At 38.7% G+C, this 22121-nt stretch overlaps 1 protein-coding gene across 1 annotated transcript; it reads right to left on the bottom strand.

Annotated features, from left to right (window-relative positions):
- Window positions 1-89: 89 nt before the first annotated feature.
- nampt2 (nicotinamide phosphoribosyltransferase 2) lies at window positions 90-21596 on the bottom strand. Its single transcript, XM_018661766.2, has 11 exons — window positions 21260-21596; window positions 13333-13468; window positions 12739-12842; window positions 12497-12625; window positions 10774-10932; window positions 9825-9955; window positions 8790-9015; window positions 6744-6863; window positions 6001-6141; window positions 5502-5627; window positions 90-4418 (listed from the first exon to the last, which is right to left on the bottom strand). Exons 1-11 carry the CDS (start codon window positions 21305-21307, stop codon window positions 4257-4259), a joined length of 1482 nt encoding a protein of 493 aa, XP_018517282.1. The 5' UTR covers window positions 21308-21596; the 3' UTR covers window positions 90-4256.
- Window positions 21597-22121: the final 525 nt, after the last annotated feature.

The following is a 22121-nucleotide window of genomic DNA, read 5'->3' as shown; positions in this document are numbered from 1 at the left end:
TAAACCATCAGTGCGTTCACATGCATGGGTTCTCTAGTGCAGTAACACCCTCTATCTCTCTAGCATTCTGGACAGCTTTGCAAGTGTAGTTGGTTTGCAGTTCAGCAGTTTTTTTTAATCTTAGAAAAGGTCAGGTTTTAAACACAAACAAAACCAAAGATAGAGATCATCTAAAAGATACAGATCAGTTAAAAGCAAATCAGTTTCAAAAGGATATTTACAAAATGTAATTACATATATGATTTGTGCTGGTACAACACAAAATGAAAACCATGTGTTGCACAGTGTTGGTGGCAAGCGACGCCACTAGTCTGTATAGACCAGTCATCAGTGAGGAAATCTACTGCAAACAGGCTGTGGACTGCAGTTGCAAAGTTAACTGATTATTGTGGAATATGTTGCTGAAAAACATGTAAACAGTAAATAAAAGGACATGAAACACATAAAATGAACAGGTCCTAAATGGGGAAAAAAGGAGTAGTTGCTTTGGAGTCATTTGTTCAATACATAAAAAAACAGCAGGTTTCTCAAAAGTTTAGCCTGGCAAAAATAAGTAGCTTGTGTTTTTTATATGTCAGTACTTTTGTTGCTCACTTGCATCTGTTGTTACTGAAAGAAATTCAGTCAGCTAATGCTGGAGCGGCTTTGTTCCTGTACAGGTAGGCAGCATTTTCTATACTACCTGCCCATAACAAGGAGAAGGAGTCACTTAATAATTTAGTGTGTTTACATACATTATGTTGGTTAAGGCAGATAATCAGATGATACATTTACATAATGTGCTACAACAGAGTGAATACTCTAAACCACAGCTTACAGGTGTTTATACGGGTCTGCAAAACTATTTGTACCTTTTTTATTGAAGTGATAATGCCCCTTATGCAGAGGTTGTTGAGAGGCATTCTGGGAAGTGACATATTTCTAACTAAAGACAGACAAGACAGGTTGAGGGAACACTGGCACATCAAGACTAAAATTCTAACGCTTCATCATAAAACAACTGGTGGGATGCTATGAACACCAAACTTTAACTGTGTGAAAATATCTGAGCACATTTTTTTTCTTTAATGTCCATAAAAAAATCCATGGTTCATCCCCTTGTCAAACCTGACTTTCAATAAATGCTTTATCTTCTCTTTACCAATATCTGCATTATTTTTAATCTAGGGATCTGGATTTTCCCCAATCCAGTATGTTTTATCACTTAATACAGTCATTTTATCAGGGAACATTTCTAGGCCTACTCGAAATATAGTGAAGGCAGATTGATGCTCGGCCTGTTTTCTAAGGTTTATCTGCAAAAACGAATGAATAATTAGCCAAAATCAAAACTATATATATATATATATAATAACAGCAGAGGATACTAGAAACTTAAAAAAAAACAAAAAAACAATTTATACATTGAAAACCAAACCCTTGTCAAATAAATACAATTATCTGACTCAGTTGGATGGTTGTTTTCTTTTGGTCAGACACATCAAACATGACATACCCAGTCTCCTGCTGTTTATGTATCACCACTGCATCATCACAACAGCTATTTCAGTGCATTATCTCAACATGAAGGCAGTGTGTGATGTTTATTACTAGAATATTAAAAATCATGTGATCAAACTACTTCATATTCATCACATTTATTCAAATACTTAGATATGTGTTTTAGAAGATCAAAACACTAAATCTTCAGAAAATGCAATTCTACCTAACATTTATTGAGGTGTGAGAGCTATAAGCCATGACACCCTCAGAGCAGAATTTTATCATAATCACATAAAAAGACTGAGTTAAAAATTATACTGCATTTTGGCAGCACCCTTAAAACACAGAGATTACACGACAGAGTGTGCATCAATTCTGTGTGATCAGATGAGAGAACAAGCATTGAAATGTGCCTTTACTGTGTGTCTTTGTAGCAGCACCAGTGTTTTAATGGAAGTCAATCCAAAGGTCACAGCCCAAAAAAAAAAAAAAAAAGCAAACAGGCACCTACAGCACATGGTCTTGCTAGTATGACTAAGTGCCTACAGATACGTTTATGTCTCTACAGATGATGACTGAATAAGCCATGTTCACTGCAGCTTTCAGCATTTCAGGATTCCACGTTTGTTAAATCAGCACATCAGTTATTGTTATAATGAGAATTTGCCAGTTCAAGTGTCTATACCTTCATCGATTTCAGTTAAGAGAATACTTAAAAGTCACTGTTTGCTTAAATTTATGGAAACTGAATTAGGACAAATAACCTCCTCTGTCTGATTAAAAATCTTTGGATGAACCGCTCACATATGCACAGAGGCCTGTGATGAGGGGTCCTTAATAATTAAGGAAGAAATGGAGTTTTCAATATTAGACAAATAATGATAAAATAAACAGTCATAAATTGAGGTAAAATATATAAATGAAACAATTGTTTGTGCCTCCCTTTAGGAAATCATTTAACTCAGATCATTAATTTAAAATGTTATGTTATCATTCTTATTTTCACAAAAAAAAGCCCCCTCTCAAGCTTTTCTTTCATATTGTCACTTTTCATGACAGTGGCGTTGTCACCACCTTCTCGCCAATCACATGCTCCATCCCTGAATATATTTTTTCTTCAATATCCATAAAAATATCCAAGACGCAGAAACTAAGCATCTCTTTTTATTGATGTGGCTGTTGCTGCCAAAACCAACAGGAGCTTAACACTGCTAATGACGGCTCCTCACATCAATGCTGAGTAATAATGTAAGCTCTCGAGGCAGCCTAACTAATAAACTGGCTAGGTAGGTAGCATGAACAGCTTTGTAAGGCTAAGGCTTAAAAGCTAACAAGGTGTAGTTGCTGTATCTGTGTGTAGCTTATTTACTGCAGAAACCTCTAGTTGGTTGATTTGATTCACAATAGCTTTAACATTGTTGTTTTTCTGGCTAACTAGGAGCTAACTGGCTGCATTTGGTAGCAGTGGTTTCACTTGCTAGCTTAAGAGAAGCAGGGCAAACATGAGGCAGTGACTGTTGGCACCATCACTGTCATGAAAAAGTCAATTATGAAATAAAAGCTGTCTTTTAAATATCCAGTAAAGCTCTGTTATTATGAAAACGAATAATGAAATTATACTTCTTAATAATGAGTTTCAATAATTTCTTCAATTATTTTACTAATTACTGGTTATTCATATGACAATTTCAAATAAATATTGAATACTCTGGGGTTCCACAAAGCGTGCTGTGTGGCATCAGAAATCATGAGACAACAGGTATGGTTTCATTGATTTTGTTGTTTTGACCAAACTGTGGCAGTGCAGAAGAACTGGTTTTCTTTATTTTGCAATACTGGTGTTGTGATATCTTAATTTCTACACTGTAAATGGTCTGTGTTCCCTTTCATATCTGATGTCTTACATGTCTGTTAAAGGCTGGATTTTAACTATGAATCTGCTCAAGGAAAATGAAAACAAAGCTAATATGAATATATATGACTGCTGGCCTGTCAAAAAACAAAAAGACTGCCAATAAGTAAGGCTGGAGCAACATATTGCTCTGCTGATAAATGGAGCTGACACTGACCTTAAAGGAAATATTACTTATCACGCACTCAGTGTAACTCATACCTAATGATGTACCACAATTACAATAATGAGTAATACTTGTACTATTCATATTTTATTATAGTAAATTTTAGTGTGTAAAGATGTGTGTAAAAATTTTCTACTCTAATAGAACACTTACAAAAAGAAATCTAATGGAAGCTTGGAATATTTGGAAGTTTAGGTCATTTTTGGCCTGAAAATTCTCAGATACTGCATATCAGCAATGAAAATATCTATTAAGATATACTCCTTAATTTTGTTGTAGTATTCAGTAACAACGACAAATTCAGGAAGTGTGTCTTTAAATCAAAAATGATTATATGACTAAATATACTAAATAAAAACTTATCATAGCTTATCATATTTGACCCTGAGCTTCAGTTATAGTCATGGCCATGGAACTGCAGAGGAACTGTCTGTCCACACAATACTGTACTGTGTGCTGGCTGAGTGTTTGGCCAGAGGAAAAAGTGAAAGAGGCTAGTCTACCTATTATCAAAGGGCTCCCCAGGATGAAGTGGCAGGGGTGGTGGAGTGTTAGTGCTTGGTGGTGACTGCTATTAGAAACAGCTTTTCACTCCCCTTCAACATGTTCAGTTTATACTTAAAAGGGTGTCTTTCTAAAACACTGCAGTCTTCATTCCAGTGCACCCTGTTAATCAGTGAAGTGTTTGTGGTTGATCTAATGAATCCCGTTAATGATATGATTGTGCAGCAGCTCCTGTTCCTGGTTGTGCAGGGTGGGATTCAGCTCTTCGTCCCGCAGCCGAGCGTTTTTCCTGATCTCCTCCAGAGAGTAGTCCTGCACCAGGCTACCGTTCTCAAAAACAGTCACCAGCAGGTCCTACAGGACAAAGAGCACACACAAATAAATCATGAGGTACAGCAGGAGGAAGTTTAATGGTTTAAAATGTCCCAAGGCAGTGCAATGTATTCAGTGGCTTTGTTAAATCAGTTGACATTGCTTGAGTGTCTTGGCTGGGTGACTACAAACAACAAACTTTAACAAAGTTTTCATTACATACTGGGAGTATGGGCATTCACCAAGTAGGGAGGGTCTAATGAAAGACGGTATCCGGTTGCATTATGGAAATGAGGCATCCAGCATTGTTGGAGCTTGACTCATACCAGGTAGTAAAAGTAAGGATATCTCTGCTGCTTTGATGTTGAACATTTTAAAACCTGTCTCTCACGAGTCCTCTGACTTCATGACAATCCAATGCTACATTTTTGGAGAAACCAACAAAGGTCCATGGCTAGAATTAAACCAGGGACATTGCCGTTTTGTGGTATGCACCTCAACCACCACACTACAGCTCAAGCCTTTGCACCTTGATAAGCACTCATAGGCTATACTGTAGGTATTATGTTTGGATTAAACACTTTAACCAGTAAGCTTTTGACTAGGGCAGCTCCCTACCCATCAGTTGAGTGGCTCCCCAAGTCAACCTGCATTTTGCACTTTCTTTAACTGTGCCAGCAGCCAATCAGGAGCAACATTCCAGTGCATTGGGATTTTATCACTGAACTGTGACCAGGACACCCACATTTTATTTCTTTGACAGAAACCTGATATTGTGACATCACAGATGATAAAAAAGCAATTAAATCTGTGTTCTACACAGAGAACATGAGACTATTGCGAACTCTTTTCTGAGGTAAGTGTGGGGCAGCTGCTCTGCAGGCGTGCTGAAGAGCGCTGAAACTAGGCAAAGGAATGAATAATATATTTCTCATAATTGGAGCTGTGGTGTATTTAAACATCAGTAATAATTAAGTTAAGTATTTATGAAAATAAAGAATTTCTAGAACAGGACTACTACTATTCTTTATTATCTTCATACTAAAATAAACTTGAAAAAATGTACTATATGTGCTGTAAATGAAAATTGAGTGTGAGAGTTTACAATGGAATTCTGGGACTAACCTCCTCAGGCTTGCCTGCTCCTCTCTCTATTGTCTCTAAGAAGCCATCAGAGTTTCTCCTCAGTGATAATCGACCCCGCTTTGACCCCTTGGATGGGTCGGTCACTGGCTGCTTGTACACATCCATCTGGAGGGAGACATAAAACAAATTTAAAAACAACTAATTGAAATCATCTGGCTCAGTTAATAAATTTTGTGGTGTTTCTGTTTCGGGTACTTGAAGATTGCACATCAGTACTGGTTTGTTGACAGACAGCTCATAACTGTCAGTAGGTGTCTCTGGGGACACCTTCTGCCTTTAGGGTAAGCTGTAGATTTTGTTTAAACCTGTCTGACTGTGACACTGCTCATGTTGCTTGTCCTGATGATTTCTGTTGCACATGTGTGTGTTGAGTCAGCAAAGCAATATCCAGGTTAGATTCCCAGTTGCAGCCTTAATTTAATTTATGAGGGTAGGTAGTGTCACAGCTTCCAAATCAAACCAGGACCCCTCTACTTACCCCCTTGCCATTAGTCTCCACATAGCTACACTTGAAGGCACAGCTGAGTGTATCTCTGTTGAGTTTCTGAAGCAAAGCGCTACCACATCCAAAGAAGACGTTTTCGGCACTCCAACCTTCATCACTCAGCTTCTGAAGAATCTTCAGAAAACAGAGAAAATAAAGTTCCAAGGAGGTGAGTTTTCTGTGCAGCCAGAGAAAGACATATATGAACTGGTACGAGCCGACCAAGTAGACAAATCACAAATCACAAAGATGTTGTGTTGTGCTGGGACCTGTGGGGTTACAGTGACACTGTCTGTCACAGTTTCATATTAGTGAGCAGACAGGTTTTAAGTAGTCCATAGAATTCTCCATGCCATTTACGGAAATTAGAGGTCAGCATGTCGTTATTGCCCAAGCTGTCTGTTGTTAAGTATTTATTGGAGAGAATACTTAAATTTAACTTCCAAATATGTATATCTATATTTAGATAGATACTTTTTTTAAATACTTTTTTATACTTTTTGATAAATGACTTGACTTTCCTTCTAATTTTTAGCTAGCTAAGCTAAAAAAGTAGAATGGAATAGTTGTATTAGTGATAGAAAGACACACTGAAGACATTACTAATAGCAGAAGTAATGATCAAAACAGGAAAACTGAATCTGCAACACAGGGGAATACAAAAATATAATATACTAAATAAGAGGTATAAAGAAAAGTTGAGATAAAACTAGCAAAACAACCAAACTTTTTCTTACCTCATCCACTGAGCTGAGGTCAATGCCGTCTCCTTGAATAATTCGCAGATAAGAAGGCAGCACCTTGTATCCAACAGAGTTCAGAGCACAGCCAAAACACTCTTCTAAAATCTTGATGACCTATAAAACATATAGCATTGAATAATTTTTACATGTAGGTGTCAGCGGCATATGTTAATTTAAAGTAGTCTGAATATCTTATAACATCTTACAAACCTCAGAAACCTACATAAAAGACACTATTCACATCTAATGTTTTGAGCAATTCTATAGCTTTAGGTCACACATTTTGTTCTGAAGATTCAACAAACATGAAATCAATCAAACAGGAACAGATGAGACAAAACGTTATTCATAACCATCCGTTATTGCAACTTCTCAGTACTATGTTACACTATCACTAAAATTAAAAGTGACTAAGCAAGTGTGGGAACCAATTTTGGGCAGTAAAGTTATAACTTTCTAACCTCAAATAACATGATTTCTCTCTGTTTGCTAGCCACATGACTCCTTTGCTTGCACTGTGTAAAAAACATTGTACCAAAACAGGCTGCAAATTGCATGAAATTTTACAAGCACCTTGTTAATTTATCATGCAAAATTTAGCTTGTTTTTAAATCAATCACTGAAACATTTCAATAGTTTTCAGAATCAACTATATTACCAATGTGTGTTCATGCAGGAATTGAAAAGCTGCAGTTTCATGTGAAAACTCTACCATTAACTAGATAGTAACAAATCTTTCATTTTATATGTGCTCTCTTGCTGCCCTCTACTGGACAATCTGCAGGTCCTCTGAGGTCACTGGATACAACTTAATATAATGACATACGTAATTAATAAGGGGGAAAAGCAGATATCTGTGAGTAGGAACATCTCATTCTGACACTGTTCAGGATCTGGGCATGACAGACTTGAGGTTTTTAATTAACTGATTTATTGATTCATTAAGATATACATAATTATTAATTAAACAGACAGATGAATGAGAAGTGACTGATGAGTAATTTTTGTTAATTGTATCAGTTGTGCATTTGGGTCAACCTGCATCTCAACTGGACAAACAGCACAGATATGCCACAGAGGTGCCCTGTGTTGAAGAGACAGAAACCCAACAAGCCTATTCCACCATTTGAAAAGCTACCATCCCTCACAGTATACAGCAAGCCAAAGACTGCCATCTAAAATTGCAGTACAAGCAGCAATGTTCACAAACGAGCTTCTTTTGGTAACATTAGTTTAGACCCCAGCAGCAGCTGCTTCTCTATCTTTACTTGATTTATTTAGGATTCAATCCTAAACTGAATATGTCCCTGACCTTAAAATTAAACTACTCTGTGAAGTTTTCCTTTAACTAAACTAATTTTGTTAACATTCAGTTTTGCTCACCAAAACACAACGTGTGTATCCTTGAGGCCTAACAAACATGTTGAAGGCATTTTCTTCCTCATTAATAGTATGAATTCCATCCATTATCTATACCTCTTAGCCTTTTTAAAGGTTGCAGGGAAGCTGGAGCCAATGCCAGCTGACATTGGCCAAGAGGCGGGGTACACCCTGGATAGATCACCAGTCTGACTACAGAGACAAACAACCATTCACACTCACATTCACACCTATGGGTAATTTAGAGTCACTAATTAACCTAAACTAACATTCAGACCTAACTGTCAGAGGAAGCCGGAGTGCCTGGAGGATCACGCAAGCACAGAGAGAACCTACTTATTGTGAGATGACAGTGCTAACCACTGCACCACTGTGCTGTCCAATATTGGTCAATATGAAAACAAAAATGGGATCATTGGAGATACATTCTCAACTTGTATTTAGCAGTTTTTCAATTAATTTAATTTTGATCTCAGTTCCAAAGCTGTACGACATGCACACAAACACAGCATCTGCAACATAACAGAGTAAAACTAGCAACAGTTGGTTTAGATTGTTCGTTTTGCTTCTGAGTTTGAATATCAGTGGTTTCTCTCCAGGATGCCTTAGTCTGCCCTGTTTTTGTTGTCCAACATTAACTAATCCAACCCTATTATTTACCTCAATAAGAGTTTCTGCGGGATCTCCAGAGTCTGGCCGGATGACCAGACAGGAGTCCTGGCTGCGCTCCATGACCCGCTCCTTCAGTTTGTCTCCCCAGATGTGTTTACAGGCGTTGAAGATGTCATAGCTGTCACTGACGACTGAAACCGGTCCGGAAGAGAACTGGTCCAGAACTCGCTCAAACGCCTCCTTCTCCCTGCTCCTCCCCCATGAGATGATGGTACTGGATGACAGGAAGAAAGTTATAAACAGCCTTGGTGCTAGAGATCTTGACAGTTGGTCTTATATCTGGAAATACAACCCTGATGGTGTTACCTCACAGTCCAATGACACCTCAACTGGGCAGATAATGAGGTAGCCAGACCCAAGATGGACTTATAGATAGACGATGTATTTAATTTATACAAGTACAAAAATAAAAATGACACTGCCCCACCTCCACATTGCAAGTACATGTCACAAATCCATGCATCCATTATCTAAACCAGTTATCTTTAAGGATCGTGGGGGGCTGGAGCCAATCCCAGCTGACACTGGGTGAGAGGCTGGTTTTACACAGCCTATCGCAGGGCTGACATATTGAGGCAAACTACCATTCACACTCACAAACTACCATTCATACATTCACACCTACGGGCAATTTAGAGTCACCAATTAACCTGCATGTCTTTGGACAGTGGGAGGCAGCCAGAGTACCTGGAGAGAACGCACGCAGGCACAGGGAGAACATGCAAACTCCACACAGAAAATCCCGAACCTTCTTGCTGTGAGGCAACAGTGCTAATTGCTCAAAACGCTTTCGTACATCAACGTGATGGGAAGGAAGGGATCCATTAAACTGGTCAAGCTGGGCTGCTATGACAGTTGTGTGTGAAGTTTGAAGCATCTATTTTAGCATATTTACATAGTATAAACATCATCATACATTCATACATCAATAAACATAGTATGTTTATTGATGTATGAAGTCTCAGTTATGATTTATGTATCTGTGTATGTGTGAATATATGCATATCGGTATGTGTGTTATACCTGTGTTCTGCTGCTGGAATGGAGAAGCCAGCCATCGGGCAGCCATAATATCGCTGAGCCATCAGCAGCCCAGCTACTGTGTCTGTACTGCAGAAATTAACCAGGTGAGCTGCTCCACCTAATGCTGCAGACTGGAGAGTAGAGGTAAGAATTTAAAATCACAAATCGCTGTTTCTTTGAGATTTATTTTGACACAGAGGGTGACTTCCATTATAATGAATGCAAACCATCCCCACTAGGTCAAAAGGAGTTTGACATGATTTTTATACTGTAAGTGACACAAGTGATTCAATACACTAAGTTAAGCCTAATGAATGTATTATTCTGCTCCACTAAAGAGACACACACAGACATGAAGTTAACACTGCAATGACACTATCCTGCTTTTATGTTAACGTAAATAAGCTGGTGCCTGAGTTTAAAAATGTTGACATCAACTTCCCAAAGGTAAATTGGACCTATGAGAATTTTGTTTTCTTTGCCCAGTGTTGTGCTTATTATATAAGTCTTTCCCTCTGACTTTCATTGAGCTCTCCTAATCTAACCTTTGTGCTTGTAATCAGTGATGTGAACAGTGCATACATGATACAATAATTTGATAACATCAGCATGACACAGCTATATGCACAAAGCAGAGACATAAGATGATCATTTACTGCATAGGGAAATTTACATCAGGATGTTCTGTGTTACAATACAAACCATTTACATGACTCTGTTTCAAGGAACTTAGCAGATTCTCTGGATGGATAATCAGTGACACTGATTATATGGACATGCCCATGTAGTGCAAACCTTGTTTCTGTCGATACACCACTACATTAGTAGCAACTAGGTACAATATAAAAAAATAAAATGAGAAACCCCAATAGCTTTGCTTGTAAGATTTTTTTCAACCTCACTGCTTGTTTTTGACAAAATAAATACAAGGTGAAAAGGTTTTTCTGACCTCCTGAGAGGAAACTCCTCTGTAGCCGAAGTCATGCAGTTTCAGGTCCAGGCCCTCCAGGCTTCCTGAGGTGGCCTTCAGGTGCTTGGCCAGGATCTTCTTAAACTCCCTGGATACGGTGGCTACTGTGATGGGATACCACATCTGGACCAACATGGTCTTTGAGGGGGGGGTACATGGGTGTGGAGAGAGAAACAACCAACATGACAGTAAGTAATCAGTTGGTAAGGCAAGACAAGTTTGTTATTACTACAAGATACAGCATTACTGTGTGAAACTACCATCACTGGTAAATATTAGGCAATTCCTGTGGTAAAGGAGCATGTGAACATGGATATGCTGGAGAAATCCTGGACTCCTCAACCCAAGCTCAATAAATATTATAGCCTGCCTAAACATTAAATAGATGCATGAAAACATCTGAAAAACAAGTCTCTTGACACTAATTTCACTTCAAGGATGTACAGCACAGCTATTTAATTATACTGTCAACTGGTCCCAGTCTTCTGTGCTCTCTGCCTGTGACATTCTTGTTGGTGTTTCCATCATGTCTGAAGATCAGACAAATTAGGCCAATGATGGATTAAAAAAGAATGTCAGAAGCATAATTGTTGCGTATGAGGAAACAGCAGCTAATGTGTAATATGTGAGTGGACTGCAATGAATGGTGCAAAGTAAAGGAAGAAAAGTCCAGAACTTCTGTCTCCACAATGACAATCTGCTAAATGTTGATGTTTTAGTTCTGTTTAAAATTAGACTGTGACAAATCAATCAGCAAAATAAGTTACATTTCTCTACATTCACTCACTTTCTCTCTCATTCATTCACTCGTTTACTCATGCACTCAGCTCATTTTGCTTTCTCTCTCTTGCTCTATCTTTTTTAAAACTGGGCAGGAAGCCAACAACATAACTTTGTTTTTGACATAATAAATATCAACAAATGTCCATCCCTCATCCTAACAGTTATACTAGTGGTGCACAGTACTCCTTGTTTTGAGAATGAAACTGTAGGCAAAGTGCAGTTGCTGTGGCGTCTGTGTTTCACCTAATTGGCAATGGTTAATCTGCCACTACTGCTCTTGAACATCTATAACGTACAATTCCCAAAGTATGGACTGTTTTGCCCCTTGTAATTAATGTACAGGAATTAGATTTAGTCCATAGTTCCTCTGGCTGAAACGCGTGTAAAGTTCCTGAATTCTCAAATGGTTCTTGGACCCTGTTAGTTAGTTAATTCCTGTGGTTGTTTATAGTAGTATTTTCTGCTCTGGACTTGAGTGCATTTTCTGAGTATGTGAAAGGGTTATTTTCAAGCAAAAAACAGGGTCTTAACTGCTCTTTAAGATAAAGACATTTAATTGTGTGAGTAGCGTATTGTCCATGTACATGAAAGTAAGAGACGCAAACAGCCCATAATTGTCATTATTAGTGTGTGTGTTGAAGGTGTAGAAGTACTGTATATGCACATCATGGAGGTGCTAGGCAATTTTAATTTAGTTATGAAAACCTTGCGAAACATTTTTTGTGGCACTCTATAGAGCAAACGCTCAAATCTCTAAGAATGGGGCATTAGTGAGATCCCATACACCAATTAATCACTAACGACATGGACTGTTCCCCTGGCATTTTTGATGTAGCTCCATAGTAAATATGGAATGTTATCTGAATAATCTCCAGCCTTTCATTATTTAAAATGCCTGACATAACATCTCTGAATTTACCTCAATGTAGTTGGTGAGCCAGTAGAAGTTGGGATCTGTGTTTTCAACAGTGAAGAGCACATTGCCTCTAGGTATAATCCTGCCCTCGGGAACGGCTTTGATACGGATTGGAAGACGCCCATCGTGTTTCTGAAAAAGCAACAACAAAGTAACAACACATTTACTTCATGTTGTTTTCATATGAATACCTCTCTCTGTGAATCTCTCTAGACAGACTGATGGTTTAAAATCTCTTTGTACACCTCAAGGACTTTCCTCCAGCCTTCTTCATCGAACACAGCTTGTTTGAAGTGCATCTGGTAGAAGAGCTTGGCCTCTTGAATCTTCTCCTCTGTGACCACGGCGCCTGTATAGAACAATCCAAGTTACTACTAACATCCGCGACTTGCAGAAAATACACACGACGATCTCAAAATCCAGAAAACTATCCTAGGCTGCATTACAAACAAATAGTGATTAATCAGCAGTTACTTTATTTGAAACTGTTGTTAATTAGTGCTTTTAATCTTCAGTCACGTTTCCAATGGTGTCGGATTTACAAAACCACTTTAGCTCACACTTTTGAGGTGTGAACTCTCCAAAATACAGTGTACTACTAGCTGCCTTCGAATAAAGAAGCATTTGCTGTTATGCTTTTAGCATAGCAACATGTACTGTATGTTTTTATTCATTCATTGGGCTATTTTATTTATACATGGGATATTTCTCCTATGTGTTCACATGAGTGCTGCTGCATGGCAGTTTTATTACAAGGCACTCCTTTCAGTAATGTTCTCTTTAACATGCATCTTCTGTCACTTCATTTCTTAGATGCAGAAGAGAAGATGTGACTTTACCTGTGAGATACTTCTTCAGCAGATACTGAAGACCAAAGAACACAACTTCGTTCAACTGGGTACCTTTCTTCCGTCTGCATTCAAAGTAGGAGTAGATTTTGCTGACGTTTGGAGGATACTGTTTGTAGTGTGTGATCTGAAAGAAACAGACAGATGTCAAGCACAACCAGCTAGCAGGAAAAAGCCCCACAACAGATTAACTGAGTAACCATGTTACAAGTGTAGCTCTAATAATCACCACATAGTATCTGCAATGTTTATTCATTATTTCCTAATCTTATCACGCCACACAGATTTGCATTGTGAAATAGCATGAAATAAAACCCTTGTTAGTATACTAATGATAAGCTGTAAACTGGCGGATTGTCTGCTCAACGTGATGCTTGGGTGTACAGTAAACATGTTCTCTGGATCCATGTGGGAAGGAATGATCACAGCTTCAGGCACAAGTCTGTCCTTACGCTCCTGTAGCACTAATTGAATAATCAACAGCAACAACCAGTCACTGGAAGAAATGGCTCAAAGAAGCATTCACTTTGCATTCCTCTGCATCATCCTGCCTCCTACTTAACTCCTCTCTCCTCTGATCCTTCTCTAACTTCAGGGGAACAAAGTCAGAATCACCAAGTTACCATACATGGAAAAGTCACACACAGGCAATTTTAAGATTAATCTTCTAAGTAAGATCAGGTAAAGAGGAGGAAGTAGTAAAAGATAAAAATGTACTATTTAATTCAAAATGAAATGAACTGAGTATTTTACCATATCTACAAGCATATAGCATAGTCACATCTTAATTGGAAAACTTTAGGAGAGACAGCATTCATTCTACTTTGGATAGAGCAGCTCTCATCTCTAGAAATCTGATTGAGTTTATTAGACAGCCAAGACCATGACAATCCAGACTTGAAATTGCCAGAGTATAATGATAACAAAGTTTATTTCCGTTGATTTTTATTATTCAGTGCATATATTTTGGGTTTTTGCCACAAGGATTTCCACCATGCTCCATAGGTGGTGCATAAAGTCATCAGATCATACAAATAATTTGTTCACAGTTCATTAAGTCCAGTCAGTGTGGAAAATAATTCTAGTTGGAACTATGGAAATTACCATGGTAGAAACATACCCATATTTTCACTCCTCTCTTTCATCCACAAGCATAGTAGTAGTTATTACAAACACATATTTGAGTGAGAGTGGCTTCAGAAATTATTTATATCCCTTCACTGTTTGCACATTTTACTGTGTTGTGGAAATAATTGTAAAGAGATAAAACTGCTCCAAGTCTACAACTGACAAACCATAATGACGCTCTGCCCTAAGGGTGCAGTTTTTGTCTCGTAAATCCAGTGAATCTTTTCCTCATGCTCTCAGGGTCCTTTAAATGCTGTCTGACAAACTCCACGTGGGCTGCCATATAACTTTTACTCAACGTAGCTTCCTTCTGATCATTCTACCATAGAGGCTTGATTGATGGTTGTCCTTCCAACAGGTTCACTCATCTCTGCAGAGGGTTAGTGAAGCTCTGTGAGTAACCGTTCTTGGGCAAGGCCCTCATTGCTCGGTTACTTAGTTTGGCCTGACTGCCAACCTAAGAAGAGTCCAGGTGGTTCTAAACTTTTTCCATTTCACAATTATTCTGGTCACTGTGCTCCTGGGAACACTCAAAGCTTTGGAAACGGTTTTATATTCTTGCACTGATCTATGTAGATCTACAGAGAGTTACTTAAATTTCATGGCTTTGTTTTTGACATGCAGTGTGAATTCTGGCAAGTTACACAGTTGGTGCCTCTCTAAACTATGTAGATTGACTGCATTTTCCACAAGTGGACTCCAATCAAGTTGTAGACACTTCTCAGGGATAAAAACAAACATAATGCACCTGACCACAATTTGGAATGCCACAGCATAGACAAAAGACAGAGTTTGGTAACATTGAGAAGTAGCATGGGATCATGGGAGTTGCTGTTCAGCACTACTGCAGTCACTGCAGGCAGCTCTTCCCTGTTAGGATTCCTGCACTTTCAGTTTAGGAGATTTTTACAAGAATAAAGCAGTTTCTTGTTAAAATCAGTGTTTCTTCAGCAGTGTTCAGCAGACACAGGATGTGTTTTCTCAGCTTGTTTCTCAGATATAATCAAATAGACATCCAGTGAATAAAATCCTTTATCTGGTTAAAATATAGTTAAAAATGACCAAGATCAAAAGGGTTTAAAATTGACTGAAAAGTCAGTTTTGGCCGCCTCTAATAGACAAACAACAACAAACAACACTGATGCATGCACAATATCAAAAAAGTGTTTTTTGTCATTATAAGTCATTGAGTGTAGACTGCAAAAACATTTTTATTCATTTGGAATTAATTCTAAAATAGAAATACAAAAGTGTGCAGAGTTAGTTCGCAAGGTTATATGAGTATAATAAAAGTCGCTGTTTGCTCATAAATCCTGCTGTGAAAACAATAGATCTGAACAACATGCTTGGAACTATTGGAAGCTACATGAGTCACATGACCTGCTGTTTTTGACCCCTGGCTGTCATAACTCTCTCATTTAAAGGGCTCTGTGTGAGCCAATAGGTGGTGTGTTCAAGTTCTGATGGAAAGGTCTGGACATCTGAAAATCTTGGCTGCAGAACAGCATTGGAAGCAATTTCCAGCTACCTGTCACAAAAATAGTCTGCAAACATGAACTCCATGTGAATCCACTGTGTAAATCACTGTTAACACTTCTGTTATCACATCTGTGCAAGGCTTAGGAAGAGGGAAATGTCTGCTTTTTGAAGTTTAAATATATTGAATATATTAAATATTGTGCATGGTTACAAATAAAATAAAACAAAGTAGAAACTTTTTAAAATTAACTCTTGTTTTGTCATCTATCAGTCTATTACCATTAAATTATCAGTGAACAGTGGCGCTCATCTGTTCTAATATTATTGCTCTTTAGCTGGTGTTGTCATTGCTTTAACTTTCAGTTTTCCTCAGTAAGTGTTATTCGGAGCACCTAAAAAGGGGTAGTGGGGGAGGGACCCTGAATACACACTGTAGACACAAAACCGATGAATAGAAAAGTTACAAGCAGCAGGTGTGTACACACGTGCACATGATTACCATGCTATTAACAAACCAAATCCAGGGTAAATTGAAGCATTAAGTGTTACATGTAGCAAGGCACAAAGACATATCAGACCTTCAGTAGCGAAAGCTAAAGCTCACAGTGTTCTCAGAGCTGTGCTGTGGGTGCACACTGGATATACTTGTTAATCATTACACAAGTTATGCAACTGAGAATTTCAGCAGAAAACAAAACACAAAGCCCAAGTCACATGTAGACCACTGGCCAGGGCTCAAGTGAAAAAGCATGTAGTCATGCAGGCAACATCATAATCAGCATTATCACTGCTGTAAGAATCTAATTATGCAAGAACGGATAATGAAATCTGGGCTTGGAGATTATAGAGGGTATACGAAACATGAGACACTCATACAAGTCAGGAGTAGAGAAAGGTGGAGCATCTGAGGTGAAACTGAAGCTGTTCTTCCTCTTCCTTTGCTCTCTTGCAACTGAGGCAGATGGGAATGTAAACAGTTTTTGGAATTATTTGATCATAAAGTACTGATGAAATATTTGCTTAGATATTTCAGTTTGTACAACAGGAAATTGTACATTTCTCCAAGTATGGCCATTGCATCATCTGTTTTTAGTAGTACTGCTCTTGCTTTACCTCCCAGTCACTACTGTGACTATGTTTCAGCTTATGTGCAGTCGCCTACTGATGCCCTTGTACCCTCTCCCATCTTTACAATCTGGTTTCTTGCTTGTTCAGTCAGTTCTTTACCATGTGGAGCTCTGATGCATTTGACACAACCCAAGCAAAAATAAAGAAAGCTGTGATGTTGAAAGTTCTTTTAGAGCCTTGTTCATGCAATTAGCCTAAATGTAAAGTCACAGGTGTAATCACTTTTTATGCATTACGGTTGTGCTTTTAGGCCCATGTTTTCAATGTAGTCTATCTACCCTAGACAAAATGACAAGTAAAATTTTGAATCATTTAACATTTTAGTGATACTGCACAGGGTCGTACTCTGATATGATATACGATATACTATGTTGTAGATTTATTTATAAATGGATAAAAATGCCTTTTTGCCCATCAAACTTCACTTAATAACCCATATTGACAAAGTGAAAACTTTTACAAATTTAGTAAAAATACAAAACTAAAATCTCCATTTACCAAAGTACTGAGACCCTTATTTCAGTACTTTGTAGAAGCCCCTTTGCACAGCATCTCTCCATCTTGGGTGAGTCTCTACAAGCTTTGCACATGCAGATTTGGGCAGTTTAGATCCTCTCATCAGATTTGATGGGAAGCCTCTGCTAACTGCCATCTTCAGGTCTCTCCACAGATGTTCTGTGTGGAGGTAGTCACAAAGCCAAATCAATGTTTTTGTAAAAAGGAAAGCTGTCACAGCGGAACAGACGCTGATTAACACAGAGGCTGGTCTTACACACACCTCTGATTCGGCAATGCTATATTAAAAAAACAAAACAAAAAACAAATCATACACCCACTGTGTGCTGGTCGACTGTGCCCATACTGTGTTGTTACAGATGCCAGCTTTCTTGTATTTCAGTGTTTAAACAACTCGCTCTATTTGGCTGCATTCATGCTTCACTCAATTCTGACCAGTCTCCCTGTTCCTACTGCTGAGAAGTCTCTTCTCTTTGTCTCTTCAGACCAGGGAATCTTTTTCATCACGCTCTCCGAGTCCTTTAAATGCTATTTGGCAAACTCCATGCCATGTGCTACCGAGATGGTCCTCATAGCAGGTTCAATCTCTGTAGAGGACTTCTGAGGCTCTGCTTAAGTGACTACTGGGTTCTTGGTCACCTCCCTGACCAAGACTCTTCTGGCCCTGGTTACTTTGCCCAGATGGCCAACTGTAGGAGGAGTCCTGTTGGCTCCAAACCTCTTTCTTTCACAATTATTCACACCACGGTGCTCCTGGGAACACTCAGAGCTTTAGAATGGTTTGATCCTAATCTGTGCTTTGTCACAGCTTTATCGTGGAGGCATACAGAGTCCAGTTTCTTGGACTTCATGGCTTGGTTTTTGTCCTGAAATGCAGCGTGAATCATGGGACCTTGCAGAGGTGTGTGTCTTTCAAAATTATGTTTAATAAATTCATTTTGCCACAGGTAGACTGCAGTAAAGTTTACCTGTGGTAACTTTAGTTGGGTTCAACTAAAGTTTTAAACTGACACATCTTCCAGTTGGCCTCCCATGTAATAATCTGTGATAAACTGATACTGTCACAGTAAAGAGACACTGTGGACAGGGATTCCTGCAGCTCATTATAGAGGACAGAGCCCAGCCTGATAAACACAATGCCTCTATTTATGTCAGAAAAAAAAAAAAATTATGAAACATAACTTTAAGGACACAGAGCAGATCTGCTACATCAGAGAGCAAAGGCCACACATTTCTTGAGTGAAGCAATTATTCAAACTGTCAATCAGTAACTAAAGTGATGATTCACAATGAACAGTAATGTGAAATTATTGTTGTTTTACATGCATTGATAATGTACACAAACCAATTTTATGGGGAAAATCAGGTTGACATGAACAAGGACACACAGTTTTGGTGAAAAGTGGTGCCTGGGTAGAGCACGAAGGATACCAGCGCCATATTCAATGGCGGTGCAGTAGAGAGGATAGAAACGTCATCAACTCGCCCACTCACTCACTATGAATTCTCCAGACAATTACCTACTCTATTCACACACTGGCTCAACTGAACATCACAGGAACTTTATACTGGCTGGGTCACATCTGCTTAATGTCTGGTTCAACTGATTTGGACATTTGCGTTCACACATAAAACTCTTTTGAGCAATGTCTAAAAAAGTTCAGGTTTGTAGAGTATGTGTGAAAACGGCTAATGATACAAAGGACCAGTTTACTGTTGTGCATATGATCACCTATAAAACCCATCATGAACATATACCGTATATGTGGTGGAAATATTGGAGATATGTAAATGAATATTATGAATATTTCTAGATGAGTTAACGAATGGCTTTCATTGTTAAATCACAGAAGCTGCTCTATTAATTTTTATATTAGTAGTATTTTATATTACTATACTAGTATTCACTTAAAAGAAGAAAAAAAAAGTAAAGTGCTGAGCTGTAAACCCAGTCACCCTGGTGGACGTTCAAATGAGCTCATCACAATGTACCAAATCAGTTTCTATTGTGTGATTGTGATGACAGATACATTGGAGGAATCCTCTTGGCTGTGCTGCTGCTTTGGACTTGTTTCCAGGGGTTGTTGGAGCAAATAAAAAGGCCAGTTGGTCACCCGACCTTTGCCATCTGGCTGCAGTGCAAACCTTTATATGACATCTAACAGTGACACCCATATTAGGACTGGCCATCGGGCACACTGGGAAAAATCCTTGTGGACTACAGCATTGGTGAGCTGGTAGACCGTCATGAAAATCCACACCATTTTTACTGGCCCTGTCAGTCTCTTTACTGGCTCTTTCTGTGTGCGCCTGTCGTCCCGGGGGGAGCATGAGAGCGCCTGCTTGTTCTCAGACCACCCCTGGTTAAATCTAAGATTTAGCTCTACTGAGCTGAACATATGCTATACTGCATGCATGCTAGCACAACCTGCTCATGCAGTGGACTGACTCACAGGTGGATTTAGGTTACGATTTGACATGAAACGCTGAACAAACATGGGTGTCACTGACATGAAACTGAAAACAAAATACTAAGTAGAGAGTTGGACTCTGTGACACACACAACTACACTAAACATAGCCAGAGAATATTACTGGCTATGTATTGCAATGAAATTAATCACACCATGACTTACCCTTCAGAACTTCTGTGTTTGTTTTTCACAGTGGAGTCCTGAGACTTACTAGTGACTCTGATCTATCTATCTAAAATCTGAATGGACCAGAAGTGACATGAATGACAAGGTGGTCAATGGACATGCATGTCTGGTTATTAGCTTGAGTGTGTGCATACAAGGAAATGTACACACATTTACAGTGTGTATTATAAATGTGTGTACATATGTAAGTGTTGGCCCCTGTGGCAATGTTGACACAGTAAGTAAGTAAGTAAGTAAGTAAGTAAGTAGTAATTTGAACACAATTTGTGCAGACAGACTGAGCCCACACCATTTACTTGCAGAATATTCCCAATTAATTTTTAGGGCCCCTGGCCATACTGAACCCTGACAGTGCACGTGGTAGATCTGACCATGTCTGTAACACCTGCAAAACAGTACTGCATTTACAGTAGCTCAGCCAATCTTACCCTTGTTTAGAAATTATTTGATAAAATATTGCTTAAATAAAAATATATTATATTTTCTGATCTCTCACGCAAAGATAATTTGATTGAATAAAAATACCTCGAAAATTGTGTTTATACTCTGTAAGTAAGTAACTGAAGAGGTGAAGAATGGTTTTGATATGGTGAAAACGAAACTGATACAATATGGCACCAATAGCCATATTAACCAATGGAATTCCTCGCCAAGTCATATCTTCTCACATAAGGTCTCACGGATTCAGTTCTGATTATTTGTCTGACGGATGGGACTCTGCCCCTTGAAACCTCTACTCATGGTTTTTAAGAAATTGTAAGGCGCACTAATAACAACATCATAGACACAATACAACACACTGTGTGATCAACTACAACGCTGTATCACAGTCAAAACGTTCAAGTGATCAAACATGCAAGGACTGACAGTATTTACGATGTGGTGGAATACGTAGAGAGATACTGAACGCTAACTGTTTCCCATAATAAACGGAATTTACTTAAATGTATTCGGAAAAGCCAGCAATACGGCAGAAAAGAGGACAGAAAAACGGACGGGTCCACTCACCTTGTAGGAATCCGTCGCAAGCAAGAAATTAAAATCCTGCGCTGCCATTGTTGTGGATGAATGAATAACGTTAACGTAGCTAAATGTCACTTTTGTCTCTGTGTCCTCGTAGTAACTTAACAAGAGAACGACCAGGACCCAGACCGAGTAGCTGATGTTAGTCTGGACTGTGACACACTGGAGCACAGGCAGCAGAGAAAATAAACCTTCAACGTCGAATTATTATGATTTTAACCCGTGTATTTCTCATGTGGACCCAGATTCCGACATTACAGCACTGGTAAAATAACCGTAGCAGTAATCATTTTGTAGACTGGGGGTTGTTGGAAAGGGGCGGGTTTCAGTACGAATGGCCACGCGCACGTCCTCTCACCGCCTTTCTGACCTAGTACGTCATGTTGCATTCACGTGCATAAGGGATTCTTTTAAAACGAAGTTCAAGGAATAACTCAACATTTTTGTTTTAGATTGCTTACTAATGTTGATCATTTTGTAAATACTTAAATACCGAATTCAAGTAGATTGTATTTTTGAGTCTCGTTTAAAAAAAACTTCTCCAAGTCTACAGCGAGCAGTTCCATGCAATGTTCTGACGTAGAGTCTATGGTAATGAGAAGGACAGGATCCCTCATTGACATCCCACGCGTTGACGCTGCCAAATGTGTTCACTGGAACGCCTGGCCAAAATAGAACTACTTCTTTTAAAAAACAGTACTGGGCAACTGGCACCACTCGTGATACTGGTTACATTGATAAACCCATTGTTTATCTTTTTACTTAAGAGAGGAAAGGGGAATGTTTCTTAGTAACTGAAATTCTGATATGCTTAAACTGTATTTAACCTAGATGACATTTAACACAC

This window comes from Lates calcarifer, linkage group LG12 (genome assembly GCF_001640805.2).
Source record: "Lates calcarifer isolate ASB-BC8 linkage group LG12, TLL_Latcal_v3, whole genome shotgun sequence".
Lineage (NCBI taxonomy): Eukaryota > Metazoa > Chordata > Actinopteri > Centropomidae > Lates > Lates calcarifer.
Note: the sequence above shows the minus strand (reverse complement) of the source record. Positions and strands in the feature narration are given on the sequence as shown.

What these genes read in the sequence shown, in the direction of transcription:
- nampt2 (XM_018661766.2), bottom strand. Translation starts at nt 21,307, where the DNA reads ATGGCAGCGCAGGATTTTAATTTCTTGCTTGCGACGGATTCCTACAAG. An exon ending in TGGAGACTAATGGCAAGGGG is followed by an intron (nt 5,628 to 6,000) that starts GTAAGTAGAGGG and finishes GTCTCCCTCCAG; the next exon opens with ATGGATGTGTACAAGCAGCC. An exon ending in GAGCAGGCAAGCCTGAGGAG is followed by an intron (nt 4,419 to 5,501) that starts GTTAGTCCCAGA and finishes TTTGTCCTGTAG; the next exon opens with GACCTGCTGGTGACTGTTTT.